General features: G+C 43.9%; 1 protein-coding gene across 2 annotated transcripts in view; it reads left to right on the top strand.

Annotated features, from left to right (window-relative positions):
* GCC2 (GRIP and coiled-coil domain containing 2) overlaps positions 1 to 22,108 on the top strand; it is a 73,654-nt gene that overhangs the window by 31,512 nt on the left and 20,034 nt on the right. For both annotated transcript variants that reach the window (XM_014589005.2, XM_027772934.1), the window contains 6 exons: positions 5,170 to 5,270; positions 5,367 to 5,444; positions 7,517 to 7,654; positions 8,992 to 9,113; positions 11,704 to 11,880; positions 17,222 to 17,439. In XM_014589005.2, the coding sequence (XP_014444491.1) occupies positions 5,170 to 5,270; positions 5,367 to 5,444; positions 7,517 to 7,654; positions 8,992 to 9,113; positions 11,704 to 11,880; positions 17,222 to 17,439 (834 nt within the window). The remainder of the gene's footprint in view (positions 1 to 5,169; positions 5,271 to 5,366; positions 5,445 to 7,516; positions 7,655 to 8,991; positions 9,114 to 11,703; positions 11,881 to 17,221; positions 17,440 to 22,108) is intronic.

The raw sequence follows: 22,108 nt of genomic DNA, 5'->3' as shown, positions 1-22,108 counted from the left end.
TTTTGGAGAGGTTTTTGCTATAGGGTGTGTGCGCTCACCAGACAGAGAGACAGAAAGCAAGAAATCACCCCTCCAGGGGGGATGGCCACGCCGCAATCCCTTCTCCTCCATTCTCCTCTCGGGATCTTGGGCACGCACGCACACACGCCCAGGTGAGCTTAAGCCATCAGGTCCAGGACATGAACCACGGTCGACTACGTGGGAGTCCAGCGACACAGCCATTACACTAACTGCTGGTCGTTTTTTTCTTAAAACTTTTTTGGTCTATCTCCCACCCATAGGTCAGTGATCATCCATTCCTTTTCTCTTAGTTTTTTGTTCTTGTTTATTTTTTGCACTTTACATTCTTTTTGGATAGTTTTTATTGCTGTGTTCCAAGTTCACTGGCCTGAAGCAGTCTGTTAGTCCCACCCAGTGAGAAGTTCACTTCAGACTCTGCACTTCTCATCTTTAGAAGTGTCTTTTTTTAAGAGAAAGAATTTTGTTATAGGGTGCTTATACTTGCCGGAGAGGCAGAGAGAGACAGAGAAAGTGAGAAATCACCCCACCCCCACCCAGGGGAATGGCCACGCCACAGTCCCTTCTTCGGTCTCTTCTCAGGATCTTGGGCATGCATGCACATACGCCCAGTTTGAGTTTCAAGTTGCCACATCCAGGACTCAAATCACAGTCGACTACGTGGAGTCCAGTGATGAAACCATTATACCATCTGCAGGTCCCTGTTTGGTTCTTTTTTATATTCTCTCTTTTCTTTCTTTCTTTCTTTTTTTTTTTTTTGTTTTATTTTGCATCATGTTCATGTCCTTTAAACCCTTAAATCTATCTAGCTGCTTTAATGCTCCTATTTGCTAATTCCATAAATCTGTTATCATTGATTATTTTTTTTTCTTTTTTCCCTTCCTAGTTAGGTCATATTCTCCTGGGTTTTTTTGCATGGAAAATTGTTTTTTAATTAAATGTGAATTTTACATTGTTGAGTGCTAATTTTTTTAAGTTTATTTAAAGAGATAAACTTTTTTTTAGAGAGAGATTTTTATTATAGGGCTCATGCACTTACTGAGAGAGAAAGCAAGAAATCACCCCGCAGTGGGGACGGACTGTAATCCCTTCTCCTTCATTCTCCTCTTGGGATTTTGGGCACATTTGCACACACACCCAGCGTGAGTTTCAAGCCATTAGATCTGGGACTCAGATTACAGTTGGCCATGTAGAAGTCCAGCGTCTTAACTACTATACCACCTACTGGCCCCAAGATAAACATTAATGGTCAGATCATTTATGAATCAGTTTTCATTTGTTTGTTTGATTGGGTTTTTTAGAATGTTTTCATCTTTTTAACGAGTAGTCTAGAGCAGCCTTTCCTGCAGGTCTAGGTCAGCCCCACTGAGACAAGACTCTTCAGGGGTCTCCTGAGTGCTGGTATGCTCAGCACAGTCTTCACTCTGTTGGTGAGAATTTGATGATTTATAGCCCTTTGTGAACTCTGGGAATTGTTCCGATTGCAAGTCCCTATTCTTTCCCCCCAGCAGTTGATCTTTGCATCTCAGCAGGACCACTGGCTGTGTTTGGGATCCCATTCCTACCCCAGTCTAGACGTTTTCCTGTAATCAGAAAGCCAGGACAGTAACAGGGCTCAAGTGGTGCACCAGCTCTAGGAATTACGGTCCTACATTGCTTATTGTCCAGTGTCAAAACTGTTGTGCTCGGGACGAGCAGATGGCTTAATGGTTATGTCTCCGGACTCCCACGCAGTCGACCACTCATGCGGAGCATGTGTGCATGCGTGCCCAAAATTCCAAGAGGAGAATGGAGGAGAAGGGACTGAGGCATGGCCATCCCCCCCACCCTACCCTGGGCATGATTTCTTGCTTTCTGTCTCTGCCTCTCTGTCTCTCTGGCAAACGCACACACCCTATAACAAAAATCTCTCTTAAAAAAAAGAAAGGAAAAGGTGTTCATAGACTTTGTGCAGTTTCCTAGCTATTTACAACAGAAAGGTAAATCTAGAGCCTGTTATTCCTTCATATATGGAAGCAGAAGTTCCCTAAAATAATAAGTAGCTCCAAAGAGATTTCCATACAGCAAGAGTTTAGACAGACAAGCCATAAGGACATGGTGTAAAAGGGAGCACGGAGGCAGGGCTGTGCAGTAAAGCAGGTAGAAGATGAAGAAGGTGCTCACGCTGTGTGCTTTGGCTCGCACTGCGGTCTCCCAGAAATTGACTTAGAGCTCACCAGAAACCAGAGTATGACATTTATAGTATCTACAATAGAAACCTACAAAGAAGTTACTCTTCAAAAAGCAAAACCAGGGACCAGCAGTTAGCGTAATGGCTATGTCACTGGACTCCCATGTAGTCGACCACGGTTTGCATCCCGGACCCGGTGGCTTAACCTCACGCTGGGCGCATGTGCGTGCATGCCCAAGATCCCGAGAGGAGAATGGAGGAGGAGGGATTGCGGCATGGCCATCCCCCCGGGGGGTGATTTCTCTCTGTCTGTCTGTCTGTCTGGCGAGCGCACACTTCTCACTGCTCACTGCTGGGTCACTAAGTGTTGGCGGTAGCCGGGCGATGAGTGCTTAGGGAGGGAGGTTCTTGAGCAGGAACAATTAAAGTTGAGGATGAATCGAATCTTTAAAGTTTAGAGAGGAAAAAGGATTGACAAAGGACATTCTATTCTGCAGCCCTGGCGTAAGCAAAAACAAAAAATAATATTTTGGAAGTCTTGACTAGTTGAAGCAAACGTCCTGACCTGCCAGGGAAAAGCGAAGTATAATTAGAGAGGCGTTTTTGACCCGTTTCCTAAAGGGCCTGCATGTCAGGATGCAGTATTTGGTCCTTGTTAAGTTCATTAGAAGGGCGTGGAATCCGGGGCAGTCAGCAGTCTCGTGGCAGTACAGGCCTTGGAACCTGGCTGAGCTAAGGGCTCAGGGTAGAAAGGAAGCATCACGTAGAAGTGAATGAATGAATGAATGAATGAATGAACGAGGTTGGCTTCCTCTGCCTGATGATTTAAGATGCACATATGTTTTTTGTGGGGTATTTTTGTTGTTGTTTTTAAGTGTTTGATGTTGGGCACATGTGGTCATTGGAAAGGGACAGTGAGAGAGATACGGGCAAAGTGAGAAATCACCTCCCTAGGGCGGATGGGGTCATGCCATGATCCCTTCTCCATCCTCTCAGGAGGGTTTTTGGCACACATGCGCATGCACCTGGCATGATTTTCAAGTCACTGGGTCCAGGACTCAAACCATGCAGTTGACCATATGGGATCCATCACCTTAACCTCTATGCCTGCTGACCCTGGTACACGTATCTTCTTCTTTTTTTTTTCTTTTTTTTTTGGGGGGGGGGAGGGGTTTTTTCTCTCGGAATCTTGGGCACGCACACACACGCACCCGGCGTGAGTTTAAGCCACCGGGTCCGGGACTCAAACCACAGTTGACTACATGGGAGTCCAGTGACTTAGCCATTATGCTAACTGCTGGTCCTCACACATATCTTCTTAATCTACACCCTTCCATCTCCTGGCTCCAGTCTGATTTTTCATTTAATTCTTATTATTCTCTCACAGGAGAAGAGATCATTTTTTCTGAAACATGAAGTGTGCTTCCCACAAGCTCATCTTCAGCTGTTCTTCCTTTCACGCCCTCCCTACCCCCAGGCTCACTTTGGAATCCTTCCTGATCTTATGTACTTCCTTCCCGGGGTAGCTCTTTGTTGTCCCCGGAAGGCAGCGTGATAGCCTTTAGCCTTTGGACCTCCACAGCCTTCTGTATTTCTTCCTAAACACTTTTGTTTTGCTTTCCATTATCTGTGAAATGTCACCTAGGTATAGTCTTTGATCTCAGGAACTTAACTATATCTTGCTTATCGTAACTCCTAAAGCATTTTAAAAGGTTTTTTATCTGTTCTTTATGAAACGCTTTTTACAACTGGGTAAATAGCTGGCCAGTTCAGGAAGTAACTGAATCAGGTTTCTCATTAAAAAGCGTGGTCAGGGTAGTTCTGTTTGTGCTTAGCAAATAATGGAGACTGTATGTGGACTGGACTTCCTGAAGCTCACCACTTCCGACAGGACCTTTCAGGGCAGGTTGCCCAGAGCCTACATCACACATCTCTGGGGCACAAACCGCGGTGTGTCCGTGGGGTCATCTTAGTTTGTTTCATGACAAGCTGCAGCCAGATTTGGCCTGCTGGCTACGCAGTGAATCCACTTATTCCTATTCGGTGTTTGTTTCTTCTTTACCTCTGTTAGAAAAAAAGATGGTGGGGGGTTGTCTATTTTTAGTTATTTTATTTTACTTATTTATTTTTTATTAATTTGCTATAGGGCACAGGTGTTCACGGAGAAAGAGAGAGAGAGAGAGGGACAGTGAGAAAGCAAGCCGCCGTCTGGGACTCAGACTGCAGTTGGCCATGTGGGATTCCAACACCTTAACCACCATGCCATTTGCCGGCCCGCAAAAAAAGTTTTTGTCTTTACCGTGTTTCAATGTGTTTTTTTAGCGGTCTGTCTTTCAACAACAATCCTGCATACAAAAAAATGGTTAATCTGAGGTACTATCAAAAAAAATGATCAGGCATATGCTTTTGATACAATGTAATTGAAATTACACTGCACTGCTTTTGAAATACTTTTTAAAAATAGAGTCCTTTAGAAGTAGAGTAAATACAGTCATATCTTTATGTTAGAGATATAGACTAACATACTTACAGATAATGGATTTGCTTTCGAATACTTCAGTGGGGGCTCAGGAAGTAGGTCAGCATCTGGGTCAGAGGTTGGCACACTTTTCCCGATAAAGGGCCAAGTGGTAAATGTTGGCACCGTTACGGGCCCTGTAGTCTGCTCTGGTGACCTTGGCCTGCCGCCGTGGCGGCGACACACGGCTGTGCTCTGTCGCACTGGGTCACAGACGCAGTCTGAAGGCTCTTTGCTGACTCCGGCACAGGGAGAGGAAGGGCCAGCCGTGTGTTGTCCCTCCCTTCATGCCCTCGCACAACAGTGAAGTTGATTTCACTTTCTCACTAGTGTCTTGTGTTCGAAATACTCCATGATAGAACACAAAAACCAGTTTCTTTCAAAGGTAAGATAATGCGGATGAAAGACTCAGCACTCGTGTATATGAAATGACTCGTGAAATTATTTCATCTTCTTCTGCCAGCTTCACTGCAGTCCTCAGTGCAACAGTATGAAGAACAGAACACCAGAATCAAGCAGTTGCTTGTGAGAACCAAGAAAGAACTGGCCGATTCCAAGCAAGCGGTACGTTAGTTTCTGTGCTTCGCATTTCAGTACTTACTCATAGCTTATTTGTGAGTAACTTCCTTTTTCAGTTTAACCAAGTTTCTCCTTCTATAGGAAACTGATCACTTAATACTTCAAGCGTCCTTGAAGGGCGAGCTGGAGGCAAGCCAACAGCAAGTAGAAGTCTATAAAGTAAGTTCTTGTACTTCTAGGATTGAGAAGAAAATTTCACGTAGAACTAAGGTACCATGCAGGGTGTTTTAGTTAGCCCATGAGGGTTTACTCTGTAAGATATTTAGAAAGATTTCTCAACACTTTGAAGTAGTAGAAGCAGTGAATCAAGTGTGGCATATAACGGGTATGCCATTCTGCTCAAGCCGGCATCCTTTCATGTGTTTGAAACCCGTAGTACACTGCAGCATAGTACTCAGTAAAGTAAACACGGCCTCTCTGCATCCACGGGGTCCGCATCCATAGGGTCAGCCAGCACAAGTGAAAATGCTGAGGGAGGCGCTGGCACATGGCATGTGGTTAGGGCGCTGGGCTCCCACATGGCCAACTGTGGTTCGAGTCTTGGACCCAGTGGCTTGAAGATCATGCCAGGTACATGTGTATGCATGCCCAAAGTCCTGAAAAGAGACTAGAAGAGAAGGGATTCGGTGTGACCACCCTTCTGGGGGGTGGTTTCTAACTTTCCCTCTCTCTGTCTCTGTAACTGTTTCTGTCTGTCTCTGCTGAGCACATTCGCCCTATGGCAAAAATCTGGAGGGAAAAAAAAAATGGCGAGCAAGTTGAGGGAGAAAAAAATATTTAGAAAATACAAATTTGGGAGGCCAGCAGATGCTGTGGCAGTTAAGGTGCTGGACTTCCACATGGCCAGTGTGGTTCAAGTCCCATACCTGGTAGCTTGAAAATCACGCCAAGTGCATGTGTGCCCAAAATCCTGAGAGGAAAATGGGGGAGAAGGGATTGTGGCATGGCCATACCCCCTGGGGGTGATTTTTCTATTTATTTCTCTCTGGCAAGCACACACACCCTATGGTAAAAAACTAAAATAAATAAATAAATATAGTACAAGAATATAACAACTATTTTTATAACAGTTTTACTTCACTAAGTTTTATAAATAATCTATATTAAAAGATGCCATAGGTTATATGCAAATACTAGACCACTTTTTTAATTTATTTTTTAAAGAATTATTTTATTTAACTTTATTATTAATATCATTATTATTTTTCAGTTTGATCAGAGAGAGAGAGAGAGAGGAAGTAAGAAAGCAAGCCACCAGGTCTGAGACTTGAACCGTAGTCGGCCATGTGGGAATCCAGCGCCTTTAGCCACCACACCACTTGCCAGCCCCAATACTAGACCATTTTATAAAAGGAACTCAAAGGGCCAGCAGGTGGCATAGTAGCTAAGGCACTAAACTCCCACATGGTCGACTACAGTTCAAATTCCGGACCTGGGGACCTGACACACCAGGCACATGTGCCTGAATGCCTAGAACCCCAGGAGGAGTATGGAGAGAAGGGGCTGTGGCATGGCCATCCCTCCTGGCAGGTGGTTCCTCACTGTCTGTCTGCCTGTCTATCTGTGGTGATTACATGTGTCCTATAGCAAAAATATCTCGTGGAAACAAAAAGAAGCTTGAGGGGTGGGTAACAGATCCCAGAACCAATCCCTCAGGGACAACTATATATTTATTATATAAAATATTTCGAAGTATTTAAACTTTATAAATATGTAGTCTAAGATTTCTTTTCCATGTTTGATTTTTTTTTCTGAGAGAGAGTGATATTTTTGCTCTAGGGCATGTGTGCTCACCAGAGAGATAGAGAAACAAGAAAGTGAGAAATCCACCCTGGGGAGGGGGGGGTGGCCATGCCACAGTCCCTTCTCCATTCTCCTCTAGGGATTCGGGGCACTCACACACACACACCTGGTGTGAATTTCAAGCCACGGGGTCTAGGACTCAAACCACGATTGACGTGTGGGACTCCAGAGCTTTAACCTGCTGGCCCCTCATGTGTGATTTATTGATTGATATTGATTTTTAAAAAGTCAATTATTTTAATGAAAAAATGTTCTACCCATGTAGTCTACTCTCTCAATAATAATACACTATTGTGAAAAATGGTCCACTGTTTAATTATGTATCTTATATATACTTAGCTCTCAAACCTCAACTTTGTTTAAGGAAAATTTCTTTACCCAGTAAAGGTCTGATTTACTGAAGCTAAATTTAAAGATTGTGTCCCCAGATTCAACTGGCTGAAACAACATCTGAGAAGCACAAGATTCACGAGCACCTGAAGACCTCTGCGGACCAGCACCAGCGCACGCTGAGCGCGTACCAGCAGAGGGTGACGGCGCTGCAGGAGGAGAGCCGCGCGGCCAAGGTGGGCGCCGCAGGGTCCAGCTGGGCTCGGGGCAGTGTCCTGGGGCTGAGAGTGTGCTCCCGCCCCGTGCTTAGTGGTGAATAGCACCTGGGACGCGCATGCCAGGTTCCGCTCCTCAGACTAGCCCCAGCCCCGTGCCAACACGACTATTTGGATAACTTTACAAAAGGAGAACAATGAGCGCATGTTGTCTCCGTGTCAACCTTATTTGACAACTTGTATTTATAAGAAAGTCACTTCCTTGTAAACGTTTATTTATTAGAAAAGAGAGGTCTTTTCTGAGAGCTGAATAATTATGCTAGCTTAATGGCTGTTGGCGCCTGCTCTCTTATCTTGGCATACGAAAGTGTGGAGGTGGTTTTCATGTCATTTCAGGAAAGTGGAAGAATAGAATTTAACTTTTACCATTTCTACTGAATTTCCACTGAAGTTCAAGTAACTTTAACTTCTTTAAGACTGAGTGATGGGGATCATGTTCTGAGAAATACATTGCTAGGTGATACCACTGATGTGCAAACCCCATAGCGTATACTTACTCGAACACACACGGCATAATGGCCTGCTACACATCCACGCACGCGGTGCGCCTATGCACCGGTAGGGATTGTCTATGTGTTTCCTGTTCGTTTTGTAGAGATTTTTGCTATAGGGCATATGCGTTTGCCAGAGAAACAGAGACAGACAGTGAGAAATCACCTCCCTCCAGAGGTGGTGGCCACACTGCAATCCCTTCTCCTCCTGGGGTGATGGCCACACCACAATCCCTTCTCCTCCTGGGGTGATGGCCACACCGCAGTCCCTTCTCTTCCCAGGAACATGGGCATGCACACACAAGTGCCTGCCATGAGTTTTAACCCACTGGATCCAGGATTCTAACTGCGGTCGACTTGTGGGAATCCAGCAATGTCATCGTTACACCGTCTGCTGGTCCCTAGCCTGTGTGTTTCTACTGTGCACCACCATCACACACATTCCATCATTGACTACAGCATTCTTCAGTGTGTGACCATCTTGATAAAAAGAGGGTGTATCATAAATGAAAATCTTCATAAAGTTGCAAAAGCAAATGGTGTCATAAATTTTATGGGTAAATAAATTAATCTTTCAGTAGAACACAGCAGAAACATCTCTTTTCAGACAAAATTATATTCATTCAAAGTCTTTTGAAAAGTGAAAGGCCGTCAGAATTGTACTTTTTAGCAATGTTATCAGGAAGCTAAGCAAAAAATGTCATTCTCATTTTTGAAAACAGGCTTTATTCCAATGTGTTAATTTCTGAAAGAAAATAGGATCTTGCTACTGTAGAAATTTTGTTCTCTCTCTTTTAAATGTTATAGGCAGAACAAGCTGCTATAGCCTCTGAGTTTGAGAGCTACAAAGTCCGAGTTCACAACGTTCTAAAACAACAGAAAAATAAATCTGTGTCTCAGGCCGAAACTGAAGGCGCCAAGCAAGAAAGGTAAAGTCTGAATTAGAAGAGGCACGCAGGGTCCACCCCTGCAAAGCAGGTTCTTCACCAAGTAGGTGGAAAAGCCTTTTCTGATTTCTTTTAGCTGTGGAGTTTTACTTATAATTACCCATGGGAACAGTTTTTCTTGGCTTCCCTGGGTATCCAGACAGTAACAAGGAAATGTCACTCTGAAGGGCATCGTTGGCACATTCCAAAAGATGTTAAAGTGAGCAGCAAGGCAGGATAGGGTCTGAGGTGTAGGTGAAGGCGAATCTGAAGACAGCCCTGTAGCCTGATGACTAAGGAAGCCAGGCCCGTGTGGCCAGCTGCAGTTCTGATCCTGGCCCGGTGAGGAGAAAGGTTCTGTGAGTGCGTGCGTGCCCCGGGTCCCAGCAGCACGGAGGAAGGCTGGAGAAGGGCCGTCACATGACCAACACCGCCGGGGCGCTTTCTCCCTGGGCCTCTCTCTCTCTGGCAAGTACACATATCCTCTGACCAAACAAACAGATTCTGGTCACAGTATAAATGCATTCAAATGACATTATGATTAGTTTTTCCAGGTATAAAAATTAAGAAGTGGAAGAATGAGGGTCTGGCGGGTATTATGATGGTTAGGGGCGCCAGACTCCCGCATGGCTGACCGCAATCTGAGGCCTGACCCTGGCAGCTCGCTTTCTCACTTTCCCTCTCTTTGTCTCTCACTCTGCCCCTCTCTGGTCAAATTGAAATAAATAAGTAAATGGATAAAGTTAAATAAGATAATTCTTTAAAAAAAAAAAGGGGGAAAGAATGAAAATGCATTTTGATTTTTTTTTTTTTAAGAATTTAAGAGAGTTTTGCTTGCGCTCACTGGTGAGACAGAGGGACGAACGCAAGAAATCACCCCCCAGGAGGGATGGGCACATACGCACACGCGCCCAGCATGAGTTTCAAGTCGCAGGGTCCAGAGTTCGAACCACTGTCAGCTGTATGGGAGTCCAGTGATATAAACACTGCACCATCTGCTGGTTCCAAAAACGCTCTCTTAATAGACATACTCACCATTGATTATTTAAACAAAAGCTGTTTACACATACTTTATTTGGGGTCCAGCCAGTCTTACCATGGTTAAGGTACTGGATTCCCACGTGGCTGACTAGGGTTCAAGTCCCAGGCCTAGCGACTTGAAAAGCATATCAGACACATGTGTGCGTGCCCAAAAATCCCAAGAGAAGAATGGAGAAGATTGCATGTAGCCAACCTCCCAGGGATGATTTCTCACTTTACTTCTCTCTGTCTCTCTCCTGCAAGTACACATGCACTATGGCAAAAAAAAAAAAAAAAAAAAACACAAAATAAATAAATAAAATAAATATAAAAATGTCCGGACATGCAAGAGCTGTTTTTGATCATGTCTGAATTTCAGGTCAGATTATTTAAATGTAAATGTTTTAAGTTCCTTTTACTGTCTTAAACATTAAACACATTTTTTAAAAAAGAAACTTACAGTTTATTGTACTGATTATGGCAGAATTTGGGACTTCAACTGCTTTTTCTCTGCTACCTAGGTTTTTATTTTCCCTTTTCTCTTTCTATTTTCTAATTGTTAGAGGGTACAGGTGGGCTCAATAGAGAGAGCAAGCGAAAGAGAGGGAGAAAGCACCCCAACAGACTGTGGTTATACTGCACTCTGCCATCTTCCATGTCTCCACCCTGCCAGGGTTCGGGTGTGCATGCTCCTGTGTTCAGCATGTTTTTCAAGCCACCAAGGCCAAGATTTAAGCCACATGGTTGGCCAAGTGGAATCTAGCTCCCTTAATCACTAGGCTACAGGGCTAACCCACCTAATTTTTTATTGCAGCCTAGAAAGACCTGTTTTTCTTCAGGGCTTGTCTTTCCCTGTACCTTGGTCTGAAGTGCCATCCTCATAATAGTTAACTAGGTGACTTTTTTTTAGTTATTATATTTAACTTTATTTATTGTAATTTGACCCGAGAGCGACAGAGTAGGGGTTGGAAAGTGAGAAAACATGCCATCAGGTTTGGGACTCAAACCATGGTCGACCATGTGGGAGTTCAGAGCCCTTAACCACCATGCCACCTAACGGCCCTGTGACTTTTTTTAATGACAAATTCCTGTAATGTAAGATAGGCTATTTTGATGTTATTTAAATATTTTCCATTTGAATATGAAATTTAAAAATCAAGCAACTTTTTTTAGAATTAGTTTTAATCATTGTTTTTTTTTGTTTTTTTTTGTTTGTTTGTTTGGTTTTTTTTGAGGTTGACCAGAGAGAGAAGGAGAGTGAGAAAGCAAGCTTCGAGGTCTGGGACTCGAACTGCAGTCTGCCATGTGGGAGTCCAGCCACCCTAGCCACCGCGCCCCTGCTGGCCCCAAGAAACGTTTTTTATAAATCCATAGTGCCTGAAATTTAAAATCTAACTGTATTATTCATTAATCCTAATCTCTGAATTAATTCTGATTACTATATTTTCTTAAAAATCATTTGTAATAACAAGACTATGACATTGGAAGAATAAATTATTAAAATATATTTGAAACCACCAAATTGGGTTCACCTCTTTCAAAGAACATTTTCTGACTCTTTGTATCTGTTTAGGGAACACCTGGAAACGCTGATTGACCAGCTGAAAGTGAAGTTGCAGGACAGCCAGCATAACCTGCAGATCACCACCTCTGAGTTCCACGCACTGCAGTCTGAGCACGACACTCTGCTGGAAAGGCACAACAAGATGCTACAGGAGACCGTGTCCAAAGAGGCAGAGCTCCGGGAGAAGTAGGTTGCTAACTCACTGCCCCTGTACCAGGCACCACACACTTCCTCGCTGGAACTCCCGATGCGGGTCCCGGGGTAGATGAGAAACAGACTTTTCTAAAGGCATGCAGACTGCATTATCTGTGTGAAAGCTTCCACTTCACCTTTGGGTTTGTCTCAAGTTTACTTATTCATTTATTTCATGAGAGGGAGAGAAGTAAAAGAAGTGAAAGGGCTCCTAACAGACTCTTTACACATGATACACCCCTGGTCTCATCCAGCCTGGGTCTTGGCCATGTCAGAGAACCCCCAAGATGCAAACTTGGGGGGGTCAGGTTGCACTATTGCTGCACCACCATCTGGCCCCCCTTTGGATTACCTTTGTTATTTATCATTTTTAAGAATAATATATGTTGGGACCAGCAGTTGGCATAATGGCTATGTTGCTGGCCTCTCATGTAGTCAACTGTGGGTCAAGTCCCAGACCCAGTGGCTTAAACTCACGCTGGCTGTGGGTGCATGCCCAAGATCTCAAGAAAAGAATGAACGAGAAGGGATTGCAGCGTGGCCATCCCCCCTGGAGGTGATTTCTCACTGTCTGTATCTCTGTCTCTCTCTGTCTTTCTGGCGAGCGCAAGTAGCCAAGACCTCTCCAAAAACAAAGAATAATATATGTTGAGGCCACCAGGTGGTGTAGTGGTTAGGGTGTTAGACTCCCACATGGCCAACCATGGTTCAAGTCCTGGACCCGGCAGCTTGAGACTTACAGACTTACATCACACGTGTGTGTGTGTGTGTGTGTGTGTGTGTGTGTGTCCAAATCCCAGATCCCAACAGAAGGGAGGAGAGGGGATTGCAGCATGGCCATCCTCCGGGGGCGGGGAGGATCTCTCACTTTCTGTCTTTCTGCTCCTCTTTGTCTCTCCGACGAGTGCACGCACCCTATAGCAAAATTCTCAAAAAAAAGAAAGAAAGAATAACTGACGTTTATCTGCTCATCCAGTACTCTGCCTCTCCTATAGCCTTCATAGCCAGGGTTTTTCTGATTTCCCCTGAGTTTATTTCTTCCATGGTCTGTCTACCTTGAGACATAGGCAACCCTGACAGCATCTTCCACTGCAGTCCACCACAGCCCAGCCAGCCTAGGTCACAGGCACGTCTGCACCTGGCACGAACAGGGCGACTCCAGACAATAACAGGGACTCTCCATGCGGGCCCAGCTGAGTTCCTGCTGTTCCATTGTTTGGCCCCCTGAGTGATTGTTTACAAGAAAGAAACACTACTTTCCAACCCAGGTGTCAAATCACAAACATCTTTTTCTTTCTTTCTTTCTTTTTTTTCTTTTTTTTTTTTTTTTTGAGAGAGAGGTTTTTGCTATAGGGCATATGTGCTCCCTGGAGAGACAAAGAGACAGAAAGCAATAAATCACCCCCCCAAGGGGAGATGGCCATGCTGCCATCCTTGCTTCTCATTTCTCCTCTGGGGATCTTGCCATGTACACACACACCCACGACTGGTGTGAGTTTTAAGTCGCTGTGTCTGGGACTCAAACCATTGCTCAACTATGTGGGAACCCAGTGACACAACCATTACACCACCTGCTGGTTTCACAAACATTTTTTTCTTAAGAGGAAAATGTTCGAACATGCTTCTTGAAAAACACTATGAAGCAGACGTTAGGAATATTGTCAGAACCGGTTATTGTACAGAGAAGCTTTGAAGTCCTGCACTGAAGAATGTGGGCCGTGGGGGTTGGGCAGTGGCTCAGCAGTGTGTCGCTCTGCAGGCAGACCCATGCCAGGGTTCCAGGCACACAGTCCTGAGTACACTGGGCCCATGCTGCCCACAGTTCGGGGTAGGCCAAGGTGAATTGTGGTATTTCTCTGTCTCTTGCATTCAAAAAAGAAAGAAAGAACTTCAGAAGAGAAGAAAATAAACTGGGTGGTAGTATTCATTGTATCTTAGAATGACAAAAGCAGTCCTTGGCTGAACTTTGCTCGTCCCGGGCAGTCAGGTAGTTAAGCATCTCAGATGTGCTCATAGTGCAGCCTTACTTTCTATGGAGACCTGGACGGTCGGAGCACTTGGGTTGCCTTGGCTTGCACTGTCTTTTAACAGAATGATTTACATATTAATCATGTGAACTAAAAGTATCTTAACTACCAATCACCAGGATTTACCATGAAATTGGCTAATATATAGTGATGCTTACTTGGTGTTTTCATCAGAAATTTCCAACACTTAATTTTTTGATAATAGGAAAGTTATGGCATCCAAAGTATAATTTCATGGCTTTAAAGTAATTATTCAGTAAATATTTTTCTGAGCACTTACTAAGTGCTGACCACTCTTCTAAGTGCTGGAAACTCACAGCATTTTGGGTTGTTTTGTTTGTTTTTAGCCATAGAGCAAGTGCACTTGCCAGAGAGAGACACGGAGACAAGGAAGGTTAGAATCCCCTCCCCGCAAGGATGGTCACGCCACAGTCCCTTCACCTTCGGGGTCGTGGACAGGCATGCACACACGCCCAGTGTGTTTTCAAACTGCAGGGTTCAGCCATGTGGGATCCAGCATCTTAAACAGCATACCACCACATTTCACGTCATCTTCAGGGGTATTCCTCCTCGCTTTCCCAGGAATTTTAGAAACTAATGGCATCGTTACTGCGTGCACTGGGAGCGAAAAAATAGCCTTGCCTTTCTATGGTCTCTCCTTCTTAAAATGGCTTAATATTTATTTTTTCCTATGAGATTGTGAAGTCGGCCCCATAGGAGTGTGGTATTAAGCCAACCACTGAACACTTACATTTTCCAGAGGGCCCAGCTGATAGAAACTCCCTGGCAGCTGCCGGGACGAGATGACTCAGCTCTCAGCATGACTGTACATTCCAGGTGAGGGCTTAGAGCATCTGATTCCCAAGTGGGTAAACGTAAAAGTGTCGCTGAATTGGACTGTAATGGAACGTTGTCTTCCTCTGGAATTAGTTGTGGCTGTCAGTGGCTCTTCCGTACCTGTTTGGTAGATAAGCTCCAACAGAATGCGTGCTGAGAAGCGTACACTCTAGCACTCTCTAGGCTCGTAAACCAGTATGAACGTGACAGGTAAGGTACCTTCCCCAAGCACACAGTGTCTTACTACATTTCTTCCTTTAGACACTACGTCCTGCTTTACATCCTGCACGGTGCACACGAGGTCGTGAGTAGAAAGCACGTCTGGGAAAGTTACACCCCAGCCGGGAACAGTGCTCAGCCCTGGCTTCTGCCGCTTACGCTGCAGAGGCGGCAGGGTGTAAAGGCACTTGCTCTTTCTGCATTGTATTGCTTGCATTTAATGAGAGTATTTGGGAATCCCTTATCTAGAAAGGAAAGTATTTGTCATTGTTGTTTTACCACAATATCAAGAGCACAAGTACATTATTAAAGTGGTTATTTCCCATTGCAAGTCCGCCGGCTGGTGTGAGACTGACGACATCAGTCACATGGCGACTACCGGAAGTAGGCAGTTTCGCAGATTCTGACTCGGTGGCTCTGGGACAGAGACTGGATGTTCCAAGGGCATATGCCGGAGAGAGGGCTGGGGGCCAGAGTCCCTCTTCTCCCACCGTTCAGAGATTTGGCCATGCACACACACATGCCCAGCATGTTTCTCACACACCGGGTCTGGGACTTAAACCCTCCGAGTCCACGTGGGATCTGGCCACCTTAACCACCACTCCGTGGGCTGGCCCACATGTCTGTATGTAAAAAAGTGCCCCGGCAGTTCTGAAGTGTATTGAGATTTGTAAATAGCCACATAGTAAACTGGCCTGTGTACTTACATGTTTCTTGTTAATTGACTCAAGTAGATATTTTCCTTTAAGGCTTTTTGTTTGTTTGTTTTTTGGAGAGGTTTTTGCTATAGGGCGTGCGCTCGCCAGACAGACAGAGAGAGACAGAAAGACAGAAAGCGAGAAATCACCCCCCAGGGGGGATGGCCACGCCACAATCCCTTCTCCTCCATTCTCCTCTCAGGATCTTGGGCACGCACACACACGCGCCCAGCGTGGTTTTTAAGCCACCGGGTCTGGGACGCAAACCGTGGTCGACTACGTGGGAGTCCAGCGGCATAGCCATTACGCTAACTGCTGGTCCCTTAAGGCCTTTTTTTTAACTTTTTTATGTTTTTAGGGTAATAAAGAGAAAGGTTGACTAATCTTGTTTTTATGTGAACTGACACAAGAAACACTTACATTTATTTATTTATTTATTTATTTCGAAGAGGTTTTTGCTATAGGGCACGTGCGCTCGCCAGGACAGAGAGACAGAGAAACAGAAAGCAAGAAATCACCCCTTAGGGGGAATGGCCACTCCACAATCCCTTCTCCATTCTCCTCTTGAGATCTTGGGCACACACACACGCACACGCACCCGGCGCGAGTTTTAAGCCACCAAGTCTGGGACTCCAACCACAGTCAACTACATGGGAGTCCAGTGACAGCCATTACGCAAACTGCTGGTCCCAAGAAACACTTTTAATAACATTAAAACATTAAAAGTGGGGCCAGCAGGTGGCATAATGGTTAAAGCACGAAACTCCCACATGGCCAACTACAGTTCAAGTCCTGGACCTGGTGGCTTGAAACTTACCAGGTGTATGCCCAAAATCCTGTGAGGAAAATGGAAGAGAAGGGAGTGTGACATGTCCATGCCCTCTTGGGAGTGATTTCTCACTTTATCCATTTGTCTGCTATAGGCTGAGCACACACGCCCTACAGCAAAAATTCACTCTAAAAAAAAAAATTAAAAAGTGTAGAGAACAGCAGTTAGGATAATGGCTATGTTGCTAAACTCCCATGTAGTCGATCGCAGTTTGAGTCCTGGACCTGGTGGCTTAAACTCAGGCCGGGTGTGTGTACATACATGCATGCCCAAGATCCCGAGAGGAGAATGGAGGAGAAGGGATTGCGGCGTGACCATCCCCCCTGGGGGGTGATTTCTCACTTTCTGTCTCTCTCTGTCTGTCTGGCGAGTGCACGCGTCCTATAGCAAAAACTTCTCCAAAAGAAAAATTAAGAAGTGTAATTATTTTGTGCTCTAAATATAGTCCTGTTCTCTGATGAACCATGATGGGAGCTTCTTGTCTGGGTGACGTGACTTTCTCAGGACGGGTCCTCATCAAATCTGAGGTGCACAGAGAGCGGATTGAGCTGGGTGACAGTCGGAGTCAGTTCCCAAGGCCTCACACAACTAGTGCACCAGCAAGGAGTTCAGAGCAGGCCGCAGATGGCTTAGGGCTCCTCATCTCACGCAGCCCAGTTGAGAAAAGCTCAGTCAGCATATAAAGTTGAAAGGTTTTATGTGAGCAAGTTTCTCTCACCCTGTAGGTTGTGCTCAATCCAGTCAGAGAACATGATGCTGAAGTCTGAGCATGCCCAGACTGTGGGCCAGCTGACATCCCAGAATGAGGCCCTTCGCTCCAGCTTCCGCGATCAGGTGCGGCACTTGCAGGAGGAGCACAGGAAGACGATGGAGACTTTACAGCAGCAGCTCTCCAAGGTGGAAGCTCAGCTCTTCCAGCTTAAGAACGAACCAGCCACAAGAAGTATGTATGTACCCATGCAAGTGCTAGTAGTCCCGGTTTCCGTGTATTTGTGTCACTTAAATACGTTCTTCCCGAAAGCAGAGAACTTACTAGGTGACAACCAAGGTCGGTTCTGTTGACGGACTTGGATTTGCTTACTGAAGAGGTACGTGGGTATGCTTACAGCAGCCCTCCTATAGCCTCTTAACATACAGTTTTCCTGTGCTTGTTTCCCTCTGTGTACAGGGGTATTTCTTCTTCTCTGACTTCATCCTCTGTCAGTCTCATGACATGTGTCCTCAGTCCAGGGTTCATTGTATCTGGTGTTTTCTGTTAGTCATCAAATATATACTATTTTTTTCTTTTTTTCATTTATTTATTTACTCTTACATTTTTCCACAAACATTTACTTTAGATATCAAAACATTTTTGCTTAGCTTTTTTCCCCTGTAGTGCTTTGGGCCTGCAGGTCGGCTGCAGCCGCGGGTCTCTGTTCCGCAGGATGGGATTTGTTAAAGTCGTCAAGAATAAAGCCTACTTTAAGAGATACCAAGTGAAATTTAGAAGATGACAAGAGGATAAAACGGATTACTGTGCTCAGAAACGCTTGGTGACCCAGGATAAAAATAAGTACCACACCCCCAAATACAGGACCATAGTTCGTGTAACTAGCAGAGTTATCAGTTGTCAGATCGCTCACGCCCGTATGGAAGGGGGTGTAATCGTCTGCACGGCTTATGCACACGAACTACCAGAACACGCTGTGAAGGCTGGCCTGACAAGTCATGCTGCAGTGTATTGTACTGCCTGCGCTGGCCCGCGGGCTTCTCAGTAGGTCTGGCATGGACAAGATCTAGGAAGGTCAAGTGGAAGTGACCAGAGATGAGTACAATGGAGAAAGCATCAGTGGTCAACCTGGTGCCTTCACCTGCTATTTGGATGCAGGCCTTGCCAGAACCACCACTGGTGATAAAGTTTTTGGGGCCCTGCAGGGAGCGGTGGATGGAGGCTTATCTGTCCCTCACAATGCCAAACGATTCCCTGGCTATAATTCTGAAAGCAAGGAATCTAGTGCAGAGCCCATCCGAATCACATCATGGGCCAGAACGGTGCAGACTACATGCGTTACCTGATGGAGGATGAAGACGCCCACAAGAAACAGTCCTCTCAGTACACGAAGAACAGTGTGCCTCCAGACACGGAGGAGATGTAGAACAAAGCTCACACTGCTATACGAGGGAGCCCAGTCTATGAGAAGAAGCCCAAGGAAGAAGTTAAAAAAGAAGAGCTGGAATTGTCCCAAGATGTCCCTTGCCAGAAGAAAGATCGAGTAGCCCAGAAGGCAAGCTTCCTCAGAGCTCAGTAGCGGGCTGCTGGGAGCTAAACCAAACAATTTTCTATGACTTTATTCAAGATAAAGATAATAAATGTAACAGCAAAGAAAAATTTTTTTGCTTATACTCCATAGTTCTTGATAGTTAATAAACAACTTTCAGAATTTTAAAATACTGAATTTTAAAGATAATATTCAAAATATTTCTTATAATTTTGTTTGTCACTCTATAACAACAGAGACAGTATGGTTTTAAATATTTTTGAGAAAATATTTCCATGTCAACTACTCAAATTGTTGAGAAGCAAATGCCTACCACACAAGCCACCCACAGACCTTCTCAATCCAGCCCTGCCTACCAAGTATTCTGTGATACACCATCTCCTAGCAAAGATCAGTCTCTTTTTCTTCCTTCAAAGTCTTTCTCAAGATAATCCTCTGGTGTGGTTGCTCTTTTGCAATCTCTACTGATTACAATGCCGGACTGGAAGAGTCCAGGTTGTTTTATGTTATAAATTATTTCATATATCTTCTCTAATCCTCTCTGCCGAGCAGAACTATTTATGGTGCCAGACCATCTTTCTAAGAGCTTCTGTTGGCTTATTGAGATTCACCTTAGTTCCATAGTTTTCTGATTAATCTTCAAGTATGACATTCCGGTCAAAGCCCTGTCCAATAATGAGTATTTCCAATTTCTGATTCAATGCAACAAGCATTATTGAGTTTATGCAAATAATCTTAGTGCCACAGAATAAGAGTACTCCCAAATATTTTCCAATTCCAGAGGAGTCAGGAAGGAAGAAACTTTTATACTTCCATTTAAAGAAACAAACAAGAAAAATGCTTTAACTAATTGATGAACCTGTCAACACCTCAAAAGAAAGTAAAATGCTTAAATTGGGAAAACAAAGCATAGTTTTAAAAAATCAGTAATGTTTTACTCAAAATTAGTGAAATTGTATTTCGCCAGTTCAGTCTTACATTCAAACTCTGTTCTGTTGAGTATGCAGTGTTGCTGTGGTCCAATCTTTCCATCTAAATCCTGGAAGTTAACATTCAATATTATTATTGATATTTCTTTTCCCTAGCATTAATTGGTCATTTTCTTGGTTGCCTTTTTTTCTCTTATTTCTCTATGTGTCTTCAGTTTTCCTGGTAGAGCACTCCTTTCAGAACTTCTTGAAGAGTGGGTCTGCTATTGGCAAATTCTTTCAGGTCTTGTTTATCTGAGAATGTTTTTATCCTTTCTTTCCATATGAAAGATAATCTTGCTGGGTATAGTAGTCTTGGTTGAAACTGTTTTTCACTTAACACTTCGAATATATTTTTCTATTCTTTCTGCTCACATTGTTTCTGATGAGAGGTCTGAGGTTAGCCTGATAGGATAACCTTTATAAGTAACCTGACATTTCTCTCTTGCCAATCTTAGAACCTTGTCTTTGTCTATAGATTTGACCAGTCTGGCTATGATGTGTCTTGGAGAAGATCTTCTTGGTTTGATTCTATTAGGGGTCCTTCATATTTCTTGGATCTGGATATTTGATAGCCTCTCTAGATTTGGAAAGTTTTCTCCAAGATTTCATGGAATAAATTATCAGTGCCCTTATTAGTTTCCTCACCTTCTGGGATACTGATTATCCAGATGTTTGGGCACTTAATGCTGTCTAGTATTTCTCATATAGTAATCTCATTTGTTGTTGTTGTTATTTTCTCAGTTTTTTTGTGGTTTTTTCTAGATCAGAGATTTTGCCTTTAACACCCGAGATTCAATTTTCTGCATGGTCTAATTTGTTTTTAATACTTTCAAGGGAGGTTTTGATTTCCTGAACGGCAGCCTTCATCTCGAATAGCTCCATCTGATTCTTTTTTATGGTGCGTATTTCCTCTTTTACATCATGGAAGAACTCCAACACCTCCTGGAACTCATTGTCTCTTTTCTCCTGCATCTTCTGGAGTTCGTTATCTCTCAGCTCTTGCATCTCAGATATTTTTGTCACTATGAATATTCTGAATTCTCTGTCAGACATTTTCACGAAATCTACTGTACAGCCTGTGGGTGATGAGGGATTGCTCTTTTCCCTTAGGGGAGATATTTTCTTGGTTTCTCATGTTCTTTGTGCCTCTGCAATGGCATCTGGTCATTCTGTGATAAAATCTCTCCTCCGCTGTGCTTCGCAATATAGTATCCTCAGAAAGAGATTAGGAGTTCAGATTTATAAGAAGAAATTTCGTCCATAAAGCAGGAGGTTCAATAAGCATTGAGGATTTCAGTGAATCTAAAAGTAATCAGGCGCTTGGCTACTGTGCACTCAGGCCTATCAAGACATTCAGTGTATGGAGAGTGAAGTGTAGAGTTGGAAAATGAAGTTAAAAAAATAAAAGCAAAGAGAAAAGAAACTAGAAAAATACTAAAAAAAATACTACATAAAAAAAATACTACGTAAAAAAATACTACTAAAATACTACTAAAAAAGTACTACTAAAATACTACATTAAAAAATGAAAACTGTGTTGGGAACCAGCAGTTAGCGTAATGGCTATGTCGCTGGATTCCCACGTAGTCGACCGCGGTTCGCGTCCCGGACCCGGTGGCTTAGAACTCATGGCGGGCGCATGTGCGTGCGTGCCCAAAATCCTAAGAGGAGAATGGAGGAGAAGGGATTGCGGCATGACCATCCCCCCTGGGGGGTGATTTCTCGCTTTCTGTCTCTATGTCTCTCTGTCTGTCTGGCAAGCACACACACCCTATAACGAAAACCTCTCAAAAAAAAAAAAAATGAAAACTGTGAGGCACCACGTGAACAGGCCAGGACACACCTCAGCTTTAAAATGACTCCTGAAATTAGCAAGGGAAAGAAAAGTCCCAAGGTGAGAAGTGGTTGAGAAATTTAAAAAAAGAAAAATTAATTTAAAGAGAGAGAGAGCATGAGACAGAGAGACAGACAGACAGAAACAGAGGATTGAGGTCACCCTACCTTGTCTGCTTATCTGGATATTTCAGAAGCCTAGAAGATGGAGTTTAGCGCATAGCTTCCCTGAACAGGACAGGACACAGATCAACTTTAAAATGGCTGCTTTTTTTTTTTTAAGGAAAAAAAAAAGTCTTTTAATTACAAACTCAATCCATTTGGTGTATTTCAAAAGCTGCAATACTTTTCTTAATTTATCAGTGAAAGAAGTTAGAAATTAACTTCCAAAAAAATCAGCAAATGGCAAACAGATTTCTTTGAACATCACAGTCACATATATAGTGCATCCTAGAAAAGAGGAGGGCAAGACAGGTTCCACCCACTCTCATGAGTTTCATCAAACACTGGATCTACTCAAGGACGAACAGAAAAGGCAAGTTTCAGGTTC

Source organism: Tupaia chinensis, unplaced genomic scaffold, assembly GCF_000334495.1.
Source record: "Tupaia chinensis unplaced genomic scaffold, TupChi_1.0 Scaffold000041_1, whole genome shotgun sequence".
NCBI classification, from domain to species: domain Eukaryota; kingdom Metazoa; phylum Chordata; class Mammalia; order Scandentia; family Tupaiidae; genus Tupaia; species Tupaia belangeri.
Note: the sequence above shows the minus strand (reverse complement) of the source record. Positions and strands in the feature narration are given on the sequence as shown.